Source organism: Microcebus murinus, chromosome 12 (genome assembly GCF_040939455.1).
Source record: "Microcebus murinus isolate Inina chromosome 12, M.murinus_Inina_mat1.0, whole genome shotgun sequence".
Taxonomy (NCBI): Eukaryota; Metazoa; Chordata; class Mammalia; order Primates; family Cheirogaleidae; genus Microcebus; species Microcebus murinus.
In genome coordinates, this window is record NC_134115.1 from 5408840 (window position 1) to 5428928 (window position 20089).

Here is a 20089-nt window from a genome sequence, read left to right on the forward strand (position 1 = left end):
TTTTGATCCATGGTTTCACAAAAATTGTTCTAAAAAAATCTTTGAGAGGTAATCACAAGCCAAACCTTGTGCTGGAAAGACTGAGGATGTACCTTCACAATAAAAATAAAACGAGAAATGTCAAAGTAAAATGTCAGAGATAGCAACTGTCGGACTTCATACTTAGGGAAATTGGACATTTTATACTTAATACCCTAATAAAATCAGGAGAGGATTAACGTTTTTAAAAACTGGGCTAGAATATTTAATAATTGAAATTGTCCAGAAAGACATCATTGAGGGACAGGAAAGGGAGCCCCAGCACACGGCTGAAAGCAGCGACGGGAGACCAGCAGCACTTCGCGTGCGAGCCCCGGCCAGGATGGCTTTTCACCGTGACTGGACGTGGACAGACACGCCGCTTCACTCGGCTCATCGCTGTCTTCGCTTCCCTAGATCAGAGGGGCACTGGCATTTCTCTGCAGCCTGGGGCAAATGCAATATTAGCGCCCTATTAAAACGTAACCACGTGGACACCCCCCCTTGCCATTCCACCTGGAGAACATCTTCACTCTCAAACTCTACCACCACTTCCAAAACACAAACAAAACTCCCCGATTTTATTGTAAGGGTTTATAATATGTTTCCACATTATCATTTGGTTTTCTCTTAAAACGTATCTCTGTTTTCAGTATCATTATGTTAATAAAAGCTCAGTCCCTGTTCCTAAGGCTGAACAAAGAATGAGAACAGTTGGTGGTGGGAGATTGGGGGGAAGGAAAGGGTGGTTTATTAATTTACTAGCAAATGATGAGAGTGGCAGACACTGGTCTTAAAGAACCATCATCTTGCAGTTGTGAGGAGTTTAGGCTCTTATTTATTTATTTATTTATTTATGTTTTTGAGAGTCTCACTTTGTTGCCCAGGCTAGAGTGAGTGCCGTGGCGTCAGCCTAGCTCACAGCAACCTCAAACTCCTGGGCTCAAGCGATCCTCCTGCCTCAGCCTCCTGAGTAGCTGGGACTACAGGCATGCGCCACCATGCCCGGCTACTTTTTTTCCATATATATTAGTTGGCCAATTAATTTCTTTCTATTTATAGTAGAGACGGGGTCTCACTCTTGCTCAGGCTGGTTTGGAACTCCTGAGCTCAAACGATCCGCCCACCTTGGCCTCCCAGAAAGCTAGGATTACAGGCGTGAGCCACCGTGCCCCGCCTAGGCTCTTTTATAGGTACACAGTCCTTCAGTTGGCTCAGGTTCTTCATGACCTATGCCACATCCTGTTCCTGTGGGTCCCTGGTGGCTCAACTGTTCCTTGTCTAGTTTGATCTTATGATTTTTCTGTCATTTGTCCTGTGACCATTGAACCATACCCTGTGGTGAGAAGGAGAAAACAAACCAACCAGCATAAACAGTTCTGCAAGCTAAGCTTCCTAGTACTGTTATTGTGGATTACAGTAGCCCTCTGGTTTCATTTCTAACCCTGTTAACAATTATCTAACAAACTTATCACAAATTTGTTATGTTACCATCATTTCTGGAGATCTACATATTTATACAGCCAGATTCTGTGCCCACTTTCCCAGTCTTCTTACTATCTTGAGATCTTGTTTTCCAATTCCTTTCTCATCTGGGAGAGTACTTTCCCGGGAAATTTCTTTGGTTGGGTATATATACATAGGAGTCTTTGCATGTCTAAAAATACCTTTCTCCTTTGTTCTTACACCCAAATGTTGAGATCAGGTAGAGCAGCGGTCCCCAACCTTTTTGGCACCAGGGACCAGTTGCATGGAAGACAGTGTTTCCATGGACGGGGTTGGGGGATATTCTTGAGATGATTCAAGAAGATTCCGTTCATTACATTTGCAGCCGCTCCCCAGAGCTGGTCTGACAGGAGGCGGAGCTCAGGCGCTGATGCGAGCGATGGGGAGCTGTAAACACAGATGACGCTCTGCTTGCTTGCTCACTGCTCACCTGCTGCTGTGTGGCCCGATGCCTGTGGGCCACGGACCAATACTGGTCTGCAGCCCAGAAGTTGGGGACCACAGAGGCAAAAGATTCTGGGACTCATGGGTGAGGCACTGGAACCCAAGAAGAAATAAGCCCTTGGCATCCCACCCAGCAGGGGAGACAGAGAAGAAAGCAAACCACCGAGAGGCAGTTGGATGAGTGTTCTGCTGGGGCATCAGGGAACCCAGGCCAAGGCCACCCCAGGAGGTGACACATGTTCCACCCGGCCTGGGCAAACCATTCTTCCGGCAGGCAGGCCAACTCTGCATTTTGGGTCTGGCTGTCTCCAGGTCACGCTACTGTCTCTTGGTCCTCTTTACCCTGAGTCCCAGCCTGTAGAGCCCTCCAGGGAGATGTGGTCTGGAACTGAGAAACTGAGGAGGATGCCCACTTCCTCCTTTGGGCAGGAGGCATCCAGGAAGCTGGCACAGTGCTCTGCATATGGCAGGCAGGCAATAAAAAGGGGCCGTTAAGGCTGCTGTGAAAATTTCCACAGGTGCGCAAAAGAGCATGCAGGGACCCAGGGTCATTCCTCCTGCAGTTCAACCACCACCACCTCCCGTTTGGCTTCACCTCCTCTCCCCGCCCACCCTGCCTCCCTCTGTGCACTGCTGACCATTTATCTAACTGGTCAGTGATGCATTTTGCTGGCACATTCTAAAGCAAATCCCAGACGTGGTGTCATTGCACTCACAGATACTTCTTACAAAACCATAACTTTTCACATCTAACAAAAGTAACTGAAAGTTCCTCATTATACTCTAATGCCGAGTCCATATTTAAATTGTCCCAACTGTCTATGAAATATGTTTTTACATTGGTTTGTTCAAGTTAGGATTCAAACAAGGTGCACCCATTGTGCTTGGTTTCTATGCCTCCAAAGTCTTTTTTTAAAGATCTCTCTTAATCTACAAGAATTCCTCCCCAAGCCCCAAGTTATTTATGCCACAGGCTGGTGGACACTTCTTGGTGGTGTTTGCCTTTCTCACACTCTGAATGTGGCCAATTACTTCCTCTAGGTAGCCTTTAACTTGTCCCTCTGTCCCCATCATTGGCTTTTTACTGACTCATGAACACCTGGCCCAGAGAAGCCACACTCGTGATCACTTCATGACTAGGGCACAAGGCCAGACAACTGGCCTCCTCGTGGGAGAAGCCCAGCAGTATTTTCATGTTGGAGGTTAAATTGAATTTCTTAAATTGTCTATAAAAGAGGACTTTTTTAAAAAGAACCAGGATTCTCATTTTGGCCATAAACTTTATTCCTGTTGCCTTTATTTCATTTTAATTCCTGTTGAAAATACCATATATCATGTCTGGACTTTAAAATGGTGGTTTCTTCTTAAACCATGGCATTATTATAGATGTGCATTTAGTGTAATTTTATATTCTTCAGTTTGTAAAATGGCTCAGTGACAGTTGCTATGAAAATTTCCTTGACTTCTGTACATTTGAAACTACTACCATTATGTGGTATTAACACATTTTGGAGATTTCAATTTTCTCCACTCCATTTTTTATAAGAGCATGATTGAGTACATTGAGATAAAAGCACAAATGCACTTCTCTGGATGCTAGGATGTAAAGTTAACAAAAATCCCTGAATGTCTTTATTCGTAAGCATTTAATGAGAATATACAAGGCAGGACTCCCAAAACAGAGCCCAAGGCTGACCAGCTAGCTGCTGCCCTGCGTCCTCTGTGGCAGCCCACCACCTCATCTCAGCACCTTGGGCAGGGGCTTCAGACATTTAAAGGGGCTTTGAAGCAGATCAAGACCAGCCTGAGCAACATAGCAGGACCCTGTCTCCACAAAATTTTTTTTAAAAATTAGCACCTGTAGTCCCAGCTACTCGGAATACTGAGTCAGGAGGATTGCTTGAGGCAGAGAATTCGAGGCTACAGTGAGCTATGATCACGCCACTGCACTCTAGCGTGGGCAACACAGCAAGACCCTGTCTTGAAAAATAAATAAATAAATGTGCTTCAAAATGGAAAACAGGTACTCTGAACATGCAGTTTCCCAACATAGAGACAGTTGCCCTCTGGTGCTCTTAATTACAGAGAAATACTGAAGCGACAGTAGTTAAGACCTCTTTGTATGGGCTTAGGAGGCTACAGTGAAGTGACATATAGGGCATTTTATAGAATCAAGACACACTTAAAAATTCAGAAGAGAAAAAGTGTGTTAGGGTCAGAGAAGTGTTTTTGGTGTTTTTTTTTTTTTTTTTTTAGTCTTTCCTTGTGAAATTGACATTGTTGTCCATAGGTGGTATAATTAAACAAAGCAACAGAGTTGACATTTTCCTCTTGTAATAGAAACATGAAATTGATTTTTTAAAGAAAGTATTCCTTCCTCTGATAAATGTATTATACTTTTAATTTTTTAAAAACAACTTTCTCACAGTAACAAATTTTAAGTTACTGAGAAAATAACTAGATTTCTTAAAATTATGAATATTTTTTGAAAGTTCTTTGGAAATCATGATGGATAACTTATATCTAACAAATTGTAAAATATACATACACATTGACCTAGCTAGCAATCCTTCATCTCCAATTTTATTCTGTAGACCTACTCACGGGTGCCTCAAAATGTGCTTAGGAATATTCACTGAAGCGTTTTTATAAAACAACCAAAATTCAGCCTGGGCAACATAGTTAGATCCCCATCTCTACTAAACAAAATAAGAAAAATTATCCAGGTACAGTGGTGTGCACCTGTAGTCTGAGCTTAACAGGAGGCAGGAGGATCAGTGCAGTCCCGGAGTTGGAGGCTGCTGTGAGCTGTGATCGTGACACTGCACTCCAATCTGTTGCCCGGGCTAGAGTGCCGCGGCGTCAGCCTCACTCACAGCAACCTCCAACTCCTGGGCTCAAGCGATCCTTTTGGCTCAGCCTCCCGAGTAGGTGGGACTACAGGCATGCGCCACCATGCCCGGCTCATTTTTTAAAATGTATTGTTAGTTGTCTGGCTCATTTCTTTCTATTTTTAGTAGAGATGGGGTCTCACTCTTGCTCAGGTTGGTCTCGAACTCCTGACCTTGAGCAATCCTCCTGCGTCCGCCTCCCAGAGGGCTAGGATTACAGGCGTGAGCCACCGCACCTGGCCAAGACCCTGTCTCTTAAAACAAAAACAAACACCAACAAAAATTCAGTGTCAATTAGTAGGGAAACTGATTAAAAATTTGGGGAGGAAGAGTCCATCCATATTTTTGTAGAGTTTTGATCAGAAGAGAAATCTACTGTATTTGAGTGGAAAAAATGCCATGGTGAGTTGGCAGAAATAGAAAGCGCACGGCCATCATTCAAGAGGCTATGCCCAGGTCACCCTGACACCTAGGAGGTCAACACGAGGAGCAGGGAGGGAGCACGCAGCATTTGCGTTCTTGCCACTGTGGCCGGGGGCAGGCATAGCAAGCGTAAGTGGAGCGAGGCCATGTGGAGCTGGAGACAGAGAGCTGCCACCCAAGCAGGCCCCTCCGGCAGCCTGGCGCACGCCCTCTCTTCAGGAACGCTCTGTGGCTGAGCAAAGCCACACGCAAATGATGGGGACAGGGGCTCTGGTGCTCTTCTGTGAGGAAGGGCAGACTGGATGGGGAGTCATTTGGGAAGGGTTTGTGTGCCAGACCAGTGAGAACGCCACAGAGCAGCTGGCATTGGGCCGCAAACAAGGACAGCAGCGTGCCTGGGAACAGCTGGGCAGCTGCAGCCCACGTGTCAGGGGACACGCGTGGCCACCCCACTGTGTGGACAGCAGTCCAGTTCTTAAGAAGAAGAATGTTGGAGTTTTCAATTTTCTAGTAGCCACAATAAACACAGAAAGTACACACAGGTGAAACTAATTTTTAAAATTTATCACATTGAACCTAATACACCCAAAATATTATCATTTGAACAACATCTAATCAACATTTAATAATTACTAATGAGATATTCTGTATGAATCTTCCAGTTCTTATACTTACAGCAAATCTCTGTTCAGACGAGCCCCGTTTCCACGCGTGGCGGTCGCTGCCGTCGGGCGGCTAGGTGTAGTGGCCGCGGGGGCCGCCCATCACACCCAACAGAATCACGCCACTTGCAGACGCAGCCACTGCCTCCCAGTGCACCACAAACACACACTGCTGCCCAATGCTCCGAAACAGCCCAGACCAAAATTACCTATTTGATGACTGAGGGTCTTTGTGGTTGACACGCCCGCAACACACACATACAACACGCATTCCACGCAAAATGATTAGCCTAAGATAGAACTTCTCACACTTTTGGCACATGCCCCCAGCGAGAAGCATATTTACATTGGTCCCAAACACACACCTACCTAATAACCCCCCCCCCGGGACAATTCTCTGCCCGTCCTGCACACTCATCACTCGCCCATCTGGGATCCTCTCATGTGGCTTTTCAACGCTGCCTGAGACCTCCTCACTGGCGCACGACGCGCGCGGCGTCCCCACCCTCACTGTGGAAGCCCGGACGCTCGGGTGGCCCGACTGTTTCGTATGGCCAAAGGATCTGGGCGCGTGCGGTCCCGGGGGACTCCGGGAGGCCCCCTCCCCTCAGGGCGAGGCAGGGCAGACTGGCCTCCGTGGACGGCGCCGTGCCGCCGCGCCAGCACACCCGCTCGCGCCTGGGGAAGGCCAAGCAAGCCTGCTCTGCTGCCCCAGCCACCACCGCGCTCCTCAGGCTTCTGGTCACGTTCCTTTTGAGCCATTAGAGCCAAGTTCTGTGACTTGAGGGGAAACCATCCCAGTGACGCATCAACCCTCTGAATCACACAACCTGCGGCGAGCCCTGGGCGCTGCTGGGAACGGAGGTCTCCGCTGAGCAGCGGCAGGTGCTCGCAGAACAGGCTCCGAAGCCCGAGGGGGGCTGCCTCCGCGGCTGCACCCTGCCCCGCGCCCACCCTCCCCGCTGCCCTGAGGGAAGGCCCTGGGGGAGCAGCAGCCCGTCCTGAGTGGGGACCCGTGCGCCCTGCCCTGCCCTGCCCTGCGACAGGGCCGGTCCTGAAGGAGCCTGCCCACCAGGACAAAGGAGCTGACTGCTCAGACCATTTTCTGCTAGCAGATAATTTCCACCGAGAAACCTGGAGCTCTTCCCAGATGTCATCCTACTTGTTGGTTCCTGGTGGTTTTGTCATTCTCCCCACACAGAGGGAAAGAAGGGGACCCACACCTGAGGGAGGCCGGTCATGAGGATGCTGTGACAACCTCGGCTCAAGCTCCTCAGAGTACCTGGCACACAGGACTTCTGTGCGTCCTTGCCTTCCCTGTGACACCACACACAGATGGGGCTCTGTATAGCTGGTATTTTTGTCCCTGAGTACATTGGCAAGTGACATTAACCATCTTGTATGCAGTGGTTGTTGAGGCCAAACGTCACCTGGCCCTTCCCTTCCTATTGTATCCATTGCCTGCCCCACTGCTGCCCCTGGGTCCCCTGAACACAAGCCACAGCTGTTCTGCCTCAGGCCCTTTCCACAGGCTGTGTCCTCTGCCCCTCTAGCTAACCAACTCCTTCTGTGAGATACTGGGCTACAAGGACAATGGACACCTTCCAGCTTCTGTTTACTGCTTGTTTGCTAACTGCAAGACATTATGAGTACATTATGGGATGCAGAGGAAAAAGACAAATAACTCGGAAACCGGAGTCTCTCAGCAAGGACCCGGAACAGGTTAGGGCCTATCAGGGGCAGGATGAAGTAAGAATCACTGTGGGGGCGGATGCATGACCAGTGTGTAAACAGCTTAAGTATAAAAGGGTCACTAGTACACAAAGGGGGGGTCCCTGCCCGAAGACGACGCCACTGCGCTGGTACTCAGGGGCCTCGGACCCTAGCTTGAGCTAGACAATAAAACTCTTTTTGATAATTACAGCCTCCGTGACTCTGTCTCTCTGTCCCGAGGCCCTGTGAATCTCGGCTATATAACACCACTGCTCCTTCAGGCCTGCTTAAATGTCCTCTCCTGGGGGTCAATCTCTGTCCCCTGGTCTCCCTCAGGCCAGTTTAGCTCGAATGTCACCCTGTACTGTCCGTGTTGAGGACGTTTTGCAAGTGGAGCTCACTGGCCCAATCTGCATTAGACGTACTTGCACAAGGTGATTAGCAGTCTGCTTTCCACCTTGCCCCCAGGCTCCGAGCTTCCTGGGGAGGGGTTAGTGGCTGCCGCTCACAGCTGGCTTGAGACAAGTGAACACCGGCCCTGCCATTCATTCCCCAGCTGAGGACAGACCAGGTAAAGCAGGTGAGACCAGCTGCAGTTTAAAGGAAAGGAATTTCTTCCCAGGACGGCTGTCAACTGTCAGGACAGCCCCTTCTTTGAGAAGAGGCTGCTTTTACTCATTGAGAGATAATTCTCTGAAATCATGATTGTCACACACTTGCTGTGTGAAATTACAGCAGCAAGGGTGAAGCAGCCCACTGTCACCTGACGGGCCTGAGTCAGGGAGACCCAGGTGAAAGGGTCAGACATGACGTTTGTGTGTCTCACGCCCTGCCGTCCAGACGCACCGCACGCCCCGCTCTGCCCGCCTCCCAGTCCTGCCCGGGTGTCTCTCCCATCCTGCAGACGCCCAAGGAGCCCCTGGCACGCAGGCTCCCTCAGCCTCACTGCGGTGGCCCTGGCCCGTGAGTCAGAGGACAGGCTTGTCCCAGAGCAGCTTCAGACGCCCGGTAAACCTCAGCCCGGACAGGACCTCCGTGGAGGCTTCAGAACACACCTCTGCAGCCCACGCCTGCCCTCCAGGCCTCTCTTGTGACTCTGGCTTACTCTGTCCCTCCTCCTCAGACTGTGAGGCCCAGGGGCTGGCCCCCGCCTGCTCGCCGTGGACTCAGGACTAGAGCAGATCCCGCACGACACAACGCCCCGTAAGCCAGGAGCGTCAGGGTGGGCCTATCTCCAGGGAGGCCAGGAGAGGAGGAGGGAGGTGGCGGGTGGGCACTACAAGCGCCGCACCCTCCTGTGGGCTGCATCGGCTGTCCAGCCACGGCTCCAGTCTGCTCTAGTCCGCAGGACACTCAGCATGACAAGGGGCCCTTTGTCCTCTCCAGGCTAGATCACGGAGATTTAAATTGAGACATAATTCACGTACCATAAATTCCACCCTTCAACGGCGGGTTTCTGTAGATTCGTGAGGTCATGCACTGCCATCACCACCGTATTTCCAGAATGTTTTCATAGTCCCCCGAGAAACCCCAGACCCTTTGAACAGTCATTCTCCATTTTCGCCTGCTCCGGTCCCTGGCCCCTGGAATTCACCAGTCTGCTTTCTGTCCCTGCAGATCAGCCCACTCAGACTTTCCACGCCAGCAGTCTCGCCACGTGCGGCCACACGACCGGCTCTCCCTTCACACACGCAAGGCTCACCCGTGTTGTATGCACAAGAGCTCCGTTCCTTTTTACGGCCAAACAATATTCCATTGTATGGGACACCACATTCTGTTTATCCTTCCATCAGCCAATGGGCATTGGCTTGTTTCTATTTTTTGCTATGGTGAATAGTGCTGCTGTGCACATCTGTAAGTTTTGTTCAGACATGCTTTCATTTCCACGTGGGAGGGGGACTGCTGGGTCGCACAGTAGTTCTATTTTTAATCATCGGAGGAACCTCCAAGCTGTTTTCAAGAAGCGGCACCGCTTGACGCTCCCAGGGGCAGGGTAGGAGGGTTCCGATTTCTCCACCTCCTCATCAACACTTGTCTTTTTTTTTTCCACACTGTAATATCTTTAATTAAGTACAAATAACTTTTTAACATGTTATTATGTTACATGGAGACCATTTCACCCACTGCTCTGTTTGGCTGCCAGTCTCTTATCCCTCTTTTCAGCAATGGTGAGACGGATACCTTTTCCTCGAGGAAGAGAAATCCATGGTTTGTTGCCTTTGCCAATAACGAAAATGTTGGAGAGGCGAGTGGCAAAGCTGTTGCCATTGGCATCTTTCACGTGAACCACATCAAAAGACCCGGGATGTCTTTCTCTGTTGGTGATCACACCAATTCTCCCCAGGTTAGCGCCTCCAGTCACCATGCACAGGTTACCAGCGTCAAACTTGATGAAATCAGTAATCTTGCCAGTCTCCAAATCAATCTGAGTGGTGTCATTCACTTCGATGAGTGGATGAGGATAGCGGATGGTACGAGCATCATGAGTCACCAGACGAGGGATTCCTTTTGTGCCCACAAAGATTTTTCTCACTTTGCACAACTTGTACTTGGCCTCCTCAGGTGTGATACGATGAACAGCAAAGCGACCCTTGGTGTCATAAATCAGACGGAAATTCTCTCCAGTCTTGTCAATGCTGATGACATCCATAAATCCAGCAGGGTAGGTTGTATCAGTTCGGACCTTGCCATCGATTTTAACGAAGCGCTGCATGCAGATCTTCTTCACTTCATCTCCTGTCAGGGCATACTTAGGCCTGTTTCTTAGGAAAAGGATGAGTGGGAGACACTCTCTCAGCTTGTGGGGACCGGTGGATGGACGAGGAGCAAACACACCGGTCAGCTTATCCAGCATCCAATGCTTTGGAGCTGCTACACGCTTCAGATGCTTCTTGGGACCACGGGCCATGGCTGCGCTAAGCATGGAAAGAGCAACACTTGTCTTTTTTTATCAGAACCATTCTTTCTAGAAGGTATGAAACCAGCGTGAATACATTGAGAGCAAACATATTTCCTCTCTCCCATCATACCAAAATTCAAAAATCCCTTTGATGACCCATAACCATAGACATGTCCCAGTGCCCTCTAGTGCTGTGGCTCCAGGGCTGGGACACACGGCCAAGAGACAGACCACCACCGTCTCCCTGCGTGACCACAGCCAAGTCATCTATCATCTCCCTGCCTCACTTTCCACATCTGTGGAGTGGAGACAGTGATATCTGTTAAGTGAGGATTTAACAATATATATCCAGTATCCAGAAAACACCCGGCAAACAGCAAGCTGTTGTTTCTTATTCTTACTTTGATATAAACTCCTATTAGCAAGAGCTAGTTAACTTGCTGCAGCAGCCAGAAAGAACACAGGGACCCACTGGCCATGGTGTGATCTAATCAAGTGATCAATAACCCACTGACAATCTTAAAGGCAGCTGGCTGGGGTGCAGGGCCCCAGTCTGAGGCCCTTGAACATATGTGACCGACCTCAAATTGTGGCAGCTGCAGGCTCTAATCAGCCTGAACTGCTCTGAACTGAACCTGCCAAAAGCCAAACTAAAGAGACTTTCTTTTTAAAGAGACAGAGTCTCACTCTGTAGACTCTGTCACCCAGGCTGGAGTGCTCTGGCCTGGTCATAGCTCACTGCCACCTCCAACTCCTGGCTCAAGCGATCCTTCTGCTTCAGCCTCCAGAGTAGCTGGGCCTACAGGCAGGCGCCACCATGCCTGACTAATTTTGTAATTTTTTGTAGAGATGGGGGTCTCACTAGGTTGCCCGAGGTGGTCTTGAACTCCTAGCCTCAAGTGATCTCCCACCCTGGCCTCCCCAAATGCTCAGATTATAGGAGTGAGCTACTGTGCCTGGTCCCAAATTCAAAAGATTAAGGGGAGAGGCTCGGGGAGGAGGCAGGTAACCACCTTTACAAAGTGTGGGATTTACCACACATGCTAATGAGTATGTAACACCAGGCTGCACAGTTTAAAGAACAGCAGTGAAACAGATAACCCAAGTTAAGACACATATTGCCAGCACCTTGCCTATACCGCCCAAAATGACAGCTACTGGCCACACGTGGCTATTTATGTTAAATTTAAAAATCCTGTTCCTCCACCTCATGAGCCGCATTTCCAGTGCTCAGGAGCCCGGCGTGGCTCGTGGCTACCACACTGGGCAGCGCAGACAGACGTTTCCTCCGTCTCCAGGAGCACTCTGGGACGGCCCTGCCTTGGCCTCAGATGCCGACTAGCTTTAAGCCAAGCTCCCCGGCGGACACTCGGCTGCACTCTGTGCAATGGCAGTGATAACGATGCCTAGCTTTAAGGTTATTTTAAAAATTTTATACTCTTTATAAAATGAAGCATACACACATCCATCAAAGTCCTTGGTGTATACCTGGTGTTCTGTGGTTATAACCAGGAGGCTGGTGTGGTTCTTCTTGTCAGGTGTTAATAATAATAAGACATGCTCAGTTAAAGAGCTGAGGTAGTCTATGATTCCAGAGTGTTTGGAACATTCCTGTCCTACACAGAATCTCTCTCTATCCTGGCTTCTTCTGAGATGTGCTTCTAAATTCCAAAGCTGGGGCTGCTCTATCCTGGGAGGTCCCGATTGGGACCCCCAATTCGCCACGGCTGCTATGTGTCCATTAAGCTCATGTGGCTAGCCTTTACCAGCATTGGGGTCTCATGGTGGCCAACCACAGGCAAGGGAGGGCGCTGTGACCGAGTGTCAGCTCCTACCTCTTGCCCGAGCTATGTCAAGACATCTCTGCACCAGGCTTCCCCAAGCGAGGTTCCAAGCTTCTCTCTTCCTAGGACCCAATGCCCTCAAGTCCAGATGTTTATTCTTAAAAGACTTTCATTCAAAGACGCACTGGTAGGTTCCAATTCTTCACAGCAACTATCAAGTAGCCACAATTCTAAGGACTTCTTCAGGATCAGCTATCAAATGTGGACTTTAGAGGGCCGCGGCGGGTGGGCTTGCGCAAGGCACGGGCTCCACTGTCCTCGTGCGCCGAGCAGTGACTCCTCAGGCGCGGCCTGCACGTGCAGAATGACGCGGGCGAGCTCATGGACCTGGACGCGCCAAGAAAATGCTCCGTCGACAACTGCATCCCCAGCGGCGAGAGCCACACGTCCACCCAGATGAACGCGCGGCAGAGGCAGGTCAGGACAGGCTCGACGGCCAGGTCGGAATCTGCACTATCTGCAGGGATGTTCGCGGCACGGGGAAGTCAGATGATTCCAATCTCCGCTTGGCCAAGGCCGACAGCATCATTTCAAAGAAATTCTGACTGGGAAAATCAGGGATGTGGAATATATATATCACAAATAAATAGTGAAAACCCATTTGTACCAGTTAAAAAAATGTGGACTTTAAAAGACAATCTCAAACTTATTACAAAGTCATGGGGAGGGCTCCACTTTCAGAGGTGGCCCCCCAGTTTGCCATGGCTGTTATGTGTCCATTAACTGTTTATTCTTACTGTTTTAACCATAGTTTTTCCAAAAATAGAGAGTAAACGCACTGCCTAGGACAGACATTTGCCTTTATTTGTTTGCACATAATTTAGATATGAATATTACGGATACTCAGCAAGACATAGATACGAAATAAACCAAAGCAGATCTGAAACGGCTACCACCCAAGACTCCTGTGACACGGGGCATGAAGGTTAAGCTGTGACCTGCTGCAAGTAAAGAAGTGGTGCCACTCTGGCTCCTTTCTCTTGGCCTCAAGACCATCTTACAGTTCTTAATGCTGTACAAAAAATAACCAGTTCCTAAGTACAGACACTTGGTCTTCATTGTATTAACAGTACAGGCATTTTTTTTAGAACATGAATTTTCACGTAACACTACGGATTTTCAAGTATGTACAGAGAGCATTCTAGGGTAAACAAAGCTCTCCCAACAGAGTAAGTGTGGCTGTCAGCTGTAACCTTGAGCTGCTCTCCTGAGACAGAGCAAACATGGCCAGTGTAAGAATGTGTTACTGGCCTCTAAGTGGAGGTTTTTTCCAAGTTCTTTGTGTTTGTCTGGAAAAGAATTTTAGGATGCACCACCTAAGCCAAGCAAGAGACAGCTGTTACTGAAAGCAAAAGTACACTTTCAGGGAGAAGAGCAGGCAGGCTCCAAAGAGAGCAGCTGCACTAACAGAAAGTGGTCTTATTGACAGATCTTCTGTAGCCCGAGGGGAGGAATACTCAGGGCTAAGAGTAAGAATATGGGTAGTAACTTTTAGAATTGGGCGACCTTCCATTTTCATTCAGGGCTGTTTCAGAACTGTCAAGGTGATTTCAAGGACAGAGAAATTTTAAAACCACAATCCAAACAATACTCTAAGTAGGCAAGGTTCATGTAGGGCAGCAGAGATAGCCAAGAAGCTAGTTAAGCAAGTTCTTGCTGCAGTTATCAGCCCTTCTGCTGAGCTTCTGCTTAGAGTTGTTTACGTTAACACCTGCACCTGATCTTCAAGCCCTTGCATCCAGTCTCAGACTTTAGCCTCCTACTTTTTAACAAATGGAAAGTGAGTCCCACTGGGGACAGGAACTCACACCTTCCCATTAGATTTGGACCCCTGAGTCATTCTTGGCTGGATCTTGGAGAATCATGCACATCTCAAGCCCAAGAAGAGGCAAGGCACGGTGATCACTACTGTGGGATAGAGGCTGGAGCTGGCACTGGACTGACCACTAACTCACGCCCATAACATGCTGTCCATGGAACAATGGGAGGACCCAGGGCAGCTTGCAAAGGACATCCAAACCCCTAAGAGAATCCCCAGAAAGGGTGTCCCTAGTCAGGACTGCAGGGAGAGAATACCCCTTGAATGGCAGCAGTGAAACCTGACAGGGAGAAACCTTGTAAAGCTAGAAGCACACACAGAAAGCATTAGAACAGCAAAAATAAGGTGCTCTCTCCAGTGGGAATTCGAATAGGAGACTTCTGAAACCCTTGCAAATTTTTATCCAAAATAGTGTCCACAACATCTTGTCTTCAGATCCATCTCTGCCAGCAGCCACTCCTCCAGCTGTTACTCACTTCCCCAGTGATACTTCCCACCCCCAATGCCTCAGTAATGTTCACTCTGTTTACCCCTCAAGGCCAGGGACTTCAAGCAGGAAAGGATTAGACTTCTCTTTGCTCCTTCTCTCCACAAAGTATCCACCATTGACAAGGGAAAGAGGCAGCACACGGGAGGGTGAAGAGCCGGACCTGCCTCTCAGGTGAGCCCGAGTTCTGGTGGCAGTGGACACCCTATGGAGTGTGGCAGGCCACACTGCTCACATGCCTGCCCCCAACACACCTGGCCCTGTGCAGGACTTCAACAGGTGCACTGACCCTGGTGTTGGGCTGACTTGTAAGGTTGCCTCCATAGCTAATTTTTCTCAAAAAATACTTTCAAAAAACCCCATAGAAATAGAGCCATGAATGCACGTGACTAACATCGTTTCTGGTCCCTCATGCTGTCACCTGTGTTCTGGTATCTGCTCCAGCCAGCATAACATTTCAAAGCAACACTAACACGGCACAGACCAGATAGGCACAGAGCATGCATAAGCAAGAGTTTGCATCCCATCCCAAGTGGACTCTGGAGGGTTCCTCAGTGGAGCTGGTTCTTCACGGCAGTAGACTGCATTTTGATGGAGGGACATCCTGGTGAAATCCCTCAAGACTGACAAGAAGGGAGCTCTCAGCCCCAGCCTGGTGACCTGAGTGTACGTCCCCACACGTCCCGCCCTCTGAGGGTGGTGCTGCTCCCCAGCCCAGCAGACTTAGTTCCCAACTAAACTTGCCGTCAGATTTCAGGTAAGGAGCATTGGGAGTGAAAATAAACTGCACACGGGTGCATACTCCACTTGGCTGCTTTGCTTTTTGCATTCTTGGTTCTTGGTTTTGACTTTTTGCACTTTCTGGTTTGCTGGCCACCTTTCTGGGTTCTGCCTTTCTCACTGGCCTAACCCCCCTCAAGATTGAGACCCTCCTGGGCTCTGGGCAGAATCAGACTTTCAGCATCAGGATGGACCACTTCAGGCCAAAGTACATCCTGGGGTTTCTGGTCACCCGTAGGCCCCACGGTGCAGATCTGCCCATGAGGCACTGCTGCCCCCTACAGTGCCTGCAGACCGTGCGACACACTGTCTCCTACAGCATATCTCTGCCAGGCCACCCAGCTCTGCCAGCACTCTAGCCTCTGTTCACATTCCTGCCGTTCCTCTGCTTTCGTGCTTGGGCTTTAGGACAGCATCCACCTGTCATGCCCTCCTCCTTAGAATCTTCTGGCTCCCAATAATTATTTTCCCAAAAGAAGCCTTTAGTTTTTCATGACTTAAGCCCTGCTGCTGGTCATTAGCTTTTACCCAGAGCGCCAGGCATACCCACCCACGAGAGCAGGGGCCTGCTCTGGGGAACCCGCCGCACTCTGACACACATCAATACCCTGAGATGCCAGGCTCTGCGTCACGCTCCCGCCACTGACTGGAAGCAGAACACAACCTGAGAGCTTGTTAGAAATACAAATTCTAAGGCGCCAGTCCAAATCCACAGAATCACAAACTTCTTCCCTCCCTTTCCTTTTCAGAATTCATGTCTTACGTCAAATCTTGAACAGCTTTACTGACGTGGAATTTACGTATGTGCCATAAAATCACCTATTCAACTCATTTTAGTAACTTTAGAGTTGTACAACCATTGACACTGTCCAATCTTAAACATTTTGCCTGCATCCCAAAAGGGTTCCTTGTGCCCGTTGGCAGCCACCCCCACCCAGAGCCTGAGTCCCCTGCTAACCTCCTTCTTATCCAGTCTCCTTGTCCAGGACAACTCACACAAGTGGAAGCCTACCCTACGTGCTATTTCCACCTGGCTCCTCTCACTTTGTATGTCTGAGGCTCATCCACATTGTAGGGTTAGTGCTTCATCCCTTTTCGTGTCTGAGCAGTTTTCCAGTGTGTGTGGATATACCATATTGTGTTAATCCACTCACTGGTTTAAAGAAATTTGGGTTATTTCCCATTTGGGACTAGGAAGAGACAAACAAAGATATATATGAAACTGCATGATGTGGCTACAAATATTAGTTTACGAGTTTTCTGCAGACATTTTGTTCAATTCTCACATATGAATATTCCTAGGAATCTAGGATTATATGCTATATTCATGTGCAACTTAACTTCTTTAAAGCAACACCTATTCAAATCTTTTGCCCTATTTTACTTAGGTTATGAATGTCTTCTCACTGAAGGTTTATTTATATATTCTGGATACAAATTCTTTATCAATATGATTTGCAAATATTTTCTCCAAGTCTGTGACGTTTTTCATTTCCTTAATGGTGGCTTATGATACACAAGTTTTAAATTTTGATGATGTCCAACTTATCAATTTTACTTTTTAAAGACTGTGCTTTTGGTGTCACATGTGAGAAATCTTTGCCTAGCTTAGAGTCATAAACATTGTTGCCTATGTTTTCTTCGAAGTCTTAGCTCTTACCGCTTACATTTAGGTCTATGGTCCATTTGAGTTAATTTTTGTGGAAGATGTGTGTTTTAATTTTATCTTTCTTCATGTGGATATCCGATTCTTCCAGCCTCATTTGTTGAAAGGCAATCTTTTCCCTACTGAGATGCCTTGGTTATCTCTGAGCAAAATCCATTGACCATGAATGTAAGGGTTAATTTCAGGACCCTCAAATTTTCAACTAATACACACACACACATCTATATACCAGTATCACATTGTCTTGATTACTATAGCTTTATAGTAAAATTTGTAATCAGGAAGTTCTCCGAATTTAATTCTACAAGATACTTTTAGCTATTCTGAGTCCTTTGCGTTGCCATAAAAATTTTAGGATCAGCTTGCTCATTCCTGCAAAAAAAGCCTGCTGGGATTTTGATAAGGATTGCCATCTCAAAAATGAGTCTTCCAACCTATGAGCATGCAATGTCACTCCATTTACTTAGATCTTTAATTTCTCTCAGCAATATTATGTAGTTTTCAATGTATAAATCTTGCACTTCTGCTACATTTATTCCTAAGTATTTTGACCCTTTGATACTACTGTGGATGGCATTGTTTAGTTTCATTTTCACAGCTTACTGCTATATTGCATATAGAAATACACAACTGATTTTTGTATATAGATCTTGTATCTTGTAACCTTGCTGAACTCATTAGCTCTGCTGTGTATGTATCCCTTAGGGTTTTCTATATATAAAATTATGTCATCTGCAAATATAGACAATTTTATTCCTTCCTTTCTAATCTTGATGCTTTTTTCTTGCTTGATTGCACTGGATGGAACCTGCTGTACAAGGTTGAACAGAGGCAGTCAGTACCCTGATTTATTCCTGATCTTAGGGGCAAAGACTATTCTCTCATCAAGTGTAAGTCCAGGTGAGGTGGCTCCGCCTATAATCCTAGCACTCTGGGAGGCTGAGGCAGGAGGACTGCTTGAGCAGGAGTTACAGAACAACCTGAGCAAGACTGAGACCCCATCTCTACAAAAATAGAAAAAGAAATGAGCTGGGCAACTAGAAATACAAAAAATTAGCCAGGCATGGTGGTGTGCGCCTGTAGTCCCAGCTACTTGGGAGGTTGGACAGGAGGATTGCTTGAGCCCAGGAGTTTGAGTTGCTGTGAGCTAGGCTGACGCCACAGCACTCTATCTAGGCAACAGTGTGAGAGAGACTCTGGCAAAAAAAAAAAAAAAAGTGTAATATTACCTGTAGATTTTTTGTGGATACCTTTTATAAAGTTAATAAAACTCCATCCTATCACAGGTATTTTCAGAGTTTTTGCCATGAATGTTTGTTAGATTTTGTCAATTTTCTTTCCTCACCTTTTGGGATGACTTGTGCCTTTTGTCCTCTCATCTATTAATATGGTTAAATACGTTAATTGGTTCTCTGGTATTAACTCTCACTTGGTCACGTACCTAAACCATTCTGCATGTCACTAGACTTGTTCACGGCTTCTGTAACTGTATTCATGATAGATACTGGTGTGTAGTCTTCTTGTAATATATTTATTTGGCTTCAATACCAGAGTAATATTGGTTTCATAAAACACATTGCTCAGTATTCCCTCCTCTCCTATTTCTGAGTCTGTGGAAGACTGGTATTATTTCCTCTTTAAATGTTTGGGAGCATTGGCTTGGAGGGAGGGAGGGAGGGAGGGAGGGAGGGAGGGAGGGAGGGAGGGAGGGAGGAAGGAAGGGAGGAAGGAAGGAAGGAAGGAAGGAAGGAAGGAAGGAAGGAAGGAAGGAAAATGTTCGGGAGCATTCATCAGTAAAGCTGCCTGGACTTTACTTTGTGCGAAGTAAATAGGAACTATTACTGGCTGCTATTAATAGTTCAAATTCTTTACTTGTTATAAGTCTTTTTAATGATAATTTATTACAGTTTCTGTAGAAGTCAAACTCCTTTCCAGGAAGGTAATAAAAAATTTAATATAAAACATAGGTTGTTAATTAACCAAATCAAGCTTTGTACCTCAGATTCTGAAAGTAATATTTGAGCATATTAAGCTCTATCTGTGCTGTAATTCAGAAACAAAGCCCAGTAATCAGACTAATGTGAGCGCTTGGGGAAGTAAGCTCAGTATTAAACCACTGCACACACAAGCCTATGCCAAGATTCAGATGGTTTGCAGACTGAGTGAGGGCCCGTCTCTTAACCACGTCGGTACGAGCGTCGGCACGATCGTCGGCTATAGTCGACAGCCACAGATGAACGCGCACAGCGCCTTTAGCTGACAGCCGTGATATGACTTTTCTAATTTTTCATTTATAAAGATAAAATTGTGAACATTTAAAAATAACGTAATTAAAACAAATATGTATATATGTTTCCTATTCTGATTTACATGACAAGTAAAGCTGCCTGTAAAGTAAAACAAGCTGTCAGTGCTTTAAACTTTCCTCATCACACAAGAGCAAAATGGACTCATCTACAATGAACAGCACAAGCTATCGTGTGGACCGTGAGTGCCGGCTGTGGGCAAGGTGTCGCAACCAGCGAGCGCCGTACAGAAGTGGTTAACAACAAACACGAACCCCATGAAACACAAAGCTGACGCAGCCGTTCAGATAAGCCCCAAGCACGTGACAAATGAACTGGGATTCGATAGTATTAACACTACAGATGCTCTGCAACTTACAATGGGGTGACGTCACAGCAAACCCATCATAATTTGAAAACATTCAATACATTCAACCTATCGAACATCATAGCTTAGCTAGCCTATCCTGCCTTAAGCATGCTCAGAACACTTATAGTAGCTTACAGTTGGGCAAAGTCCTCTAACACAAAGCCTATTTTTATAGTAAAGTATTGAACAGCTCACGTAATTTACGGTATACTGAAAAGTGAAAAACAGAATAGTTGTATGGGAACTGGAAGTACACGTGTGTCACTTTCACACCAACACAAA

At 47.3% G+C, this 20089-nt stretch overlaps 1 protein-coding gene across 1 annotated transcript; it reads right to left on the reverse strand.

The window, feature by feature from the left end:
• Positions 1-928: 928 nt before the first annotated feature.
• Positions 929-18302, reverse strand: LOC105856671 (small ribosomal subunit protein eS4, X isoform-like). The gene has a single exon (XM_076008475.1). It carries the CDS (start codon positions 10578-10580, stop codon positions 9774-9776), a length of 807 nt encoding a protein of 268 aa, XP_075864590.1. The 5' UTR covers positions 10581-18302; the 3' UTR covers positions 929-9773.
• Positions 18303-20089: the final 1787 nt, after the last annotated feature.

Coding starts and splice junctions, on each gene's coding strand:
- LOC105856671 (XM_076008475.1), bottom strand. CDS start 10,580: ATGCTTAGCGCAGCCATGGCCCGTGGTCCCAAGAAGCATCTGAAGCGT.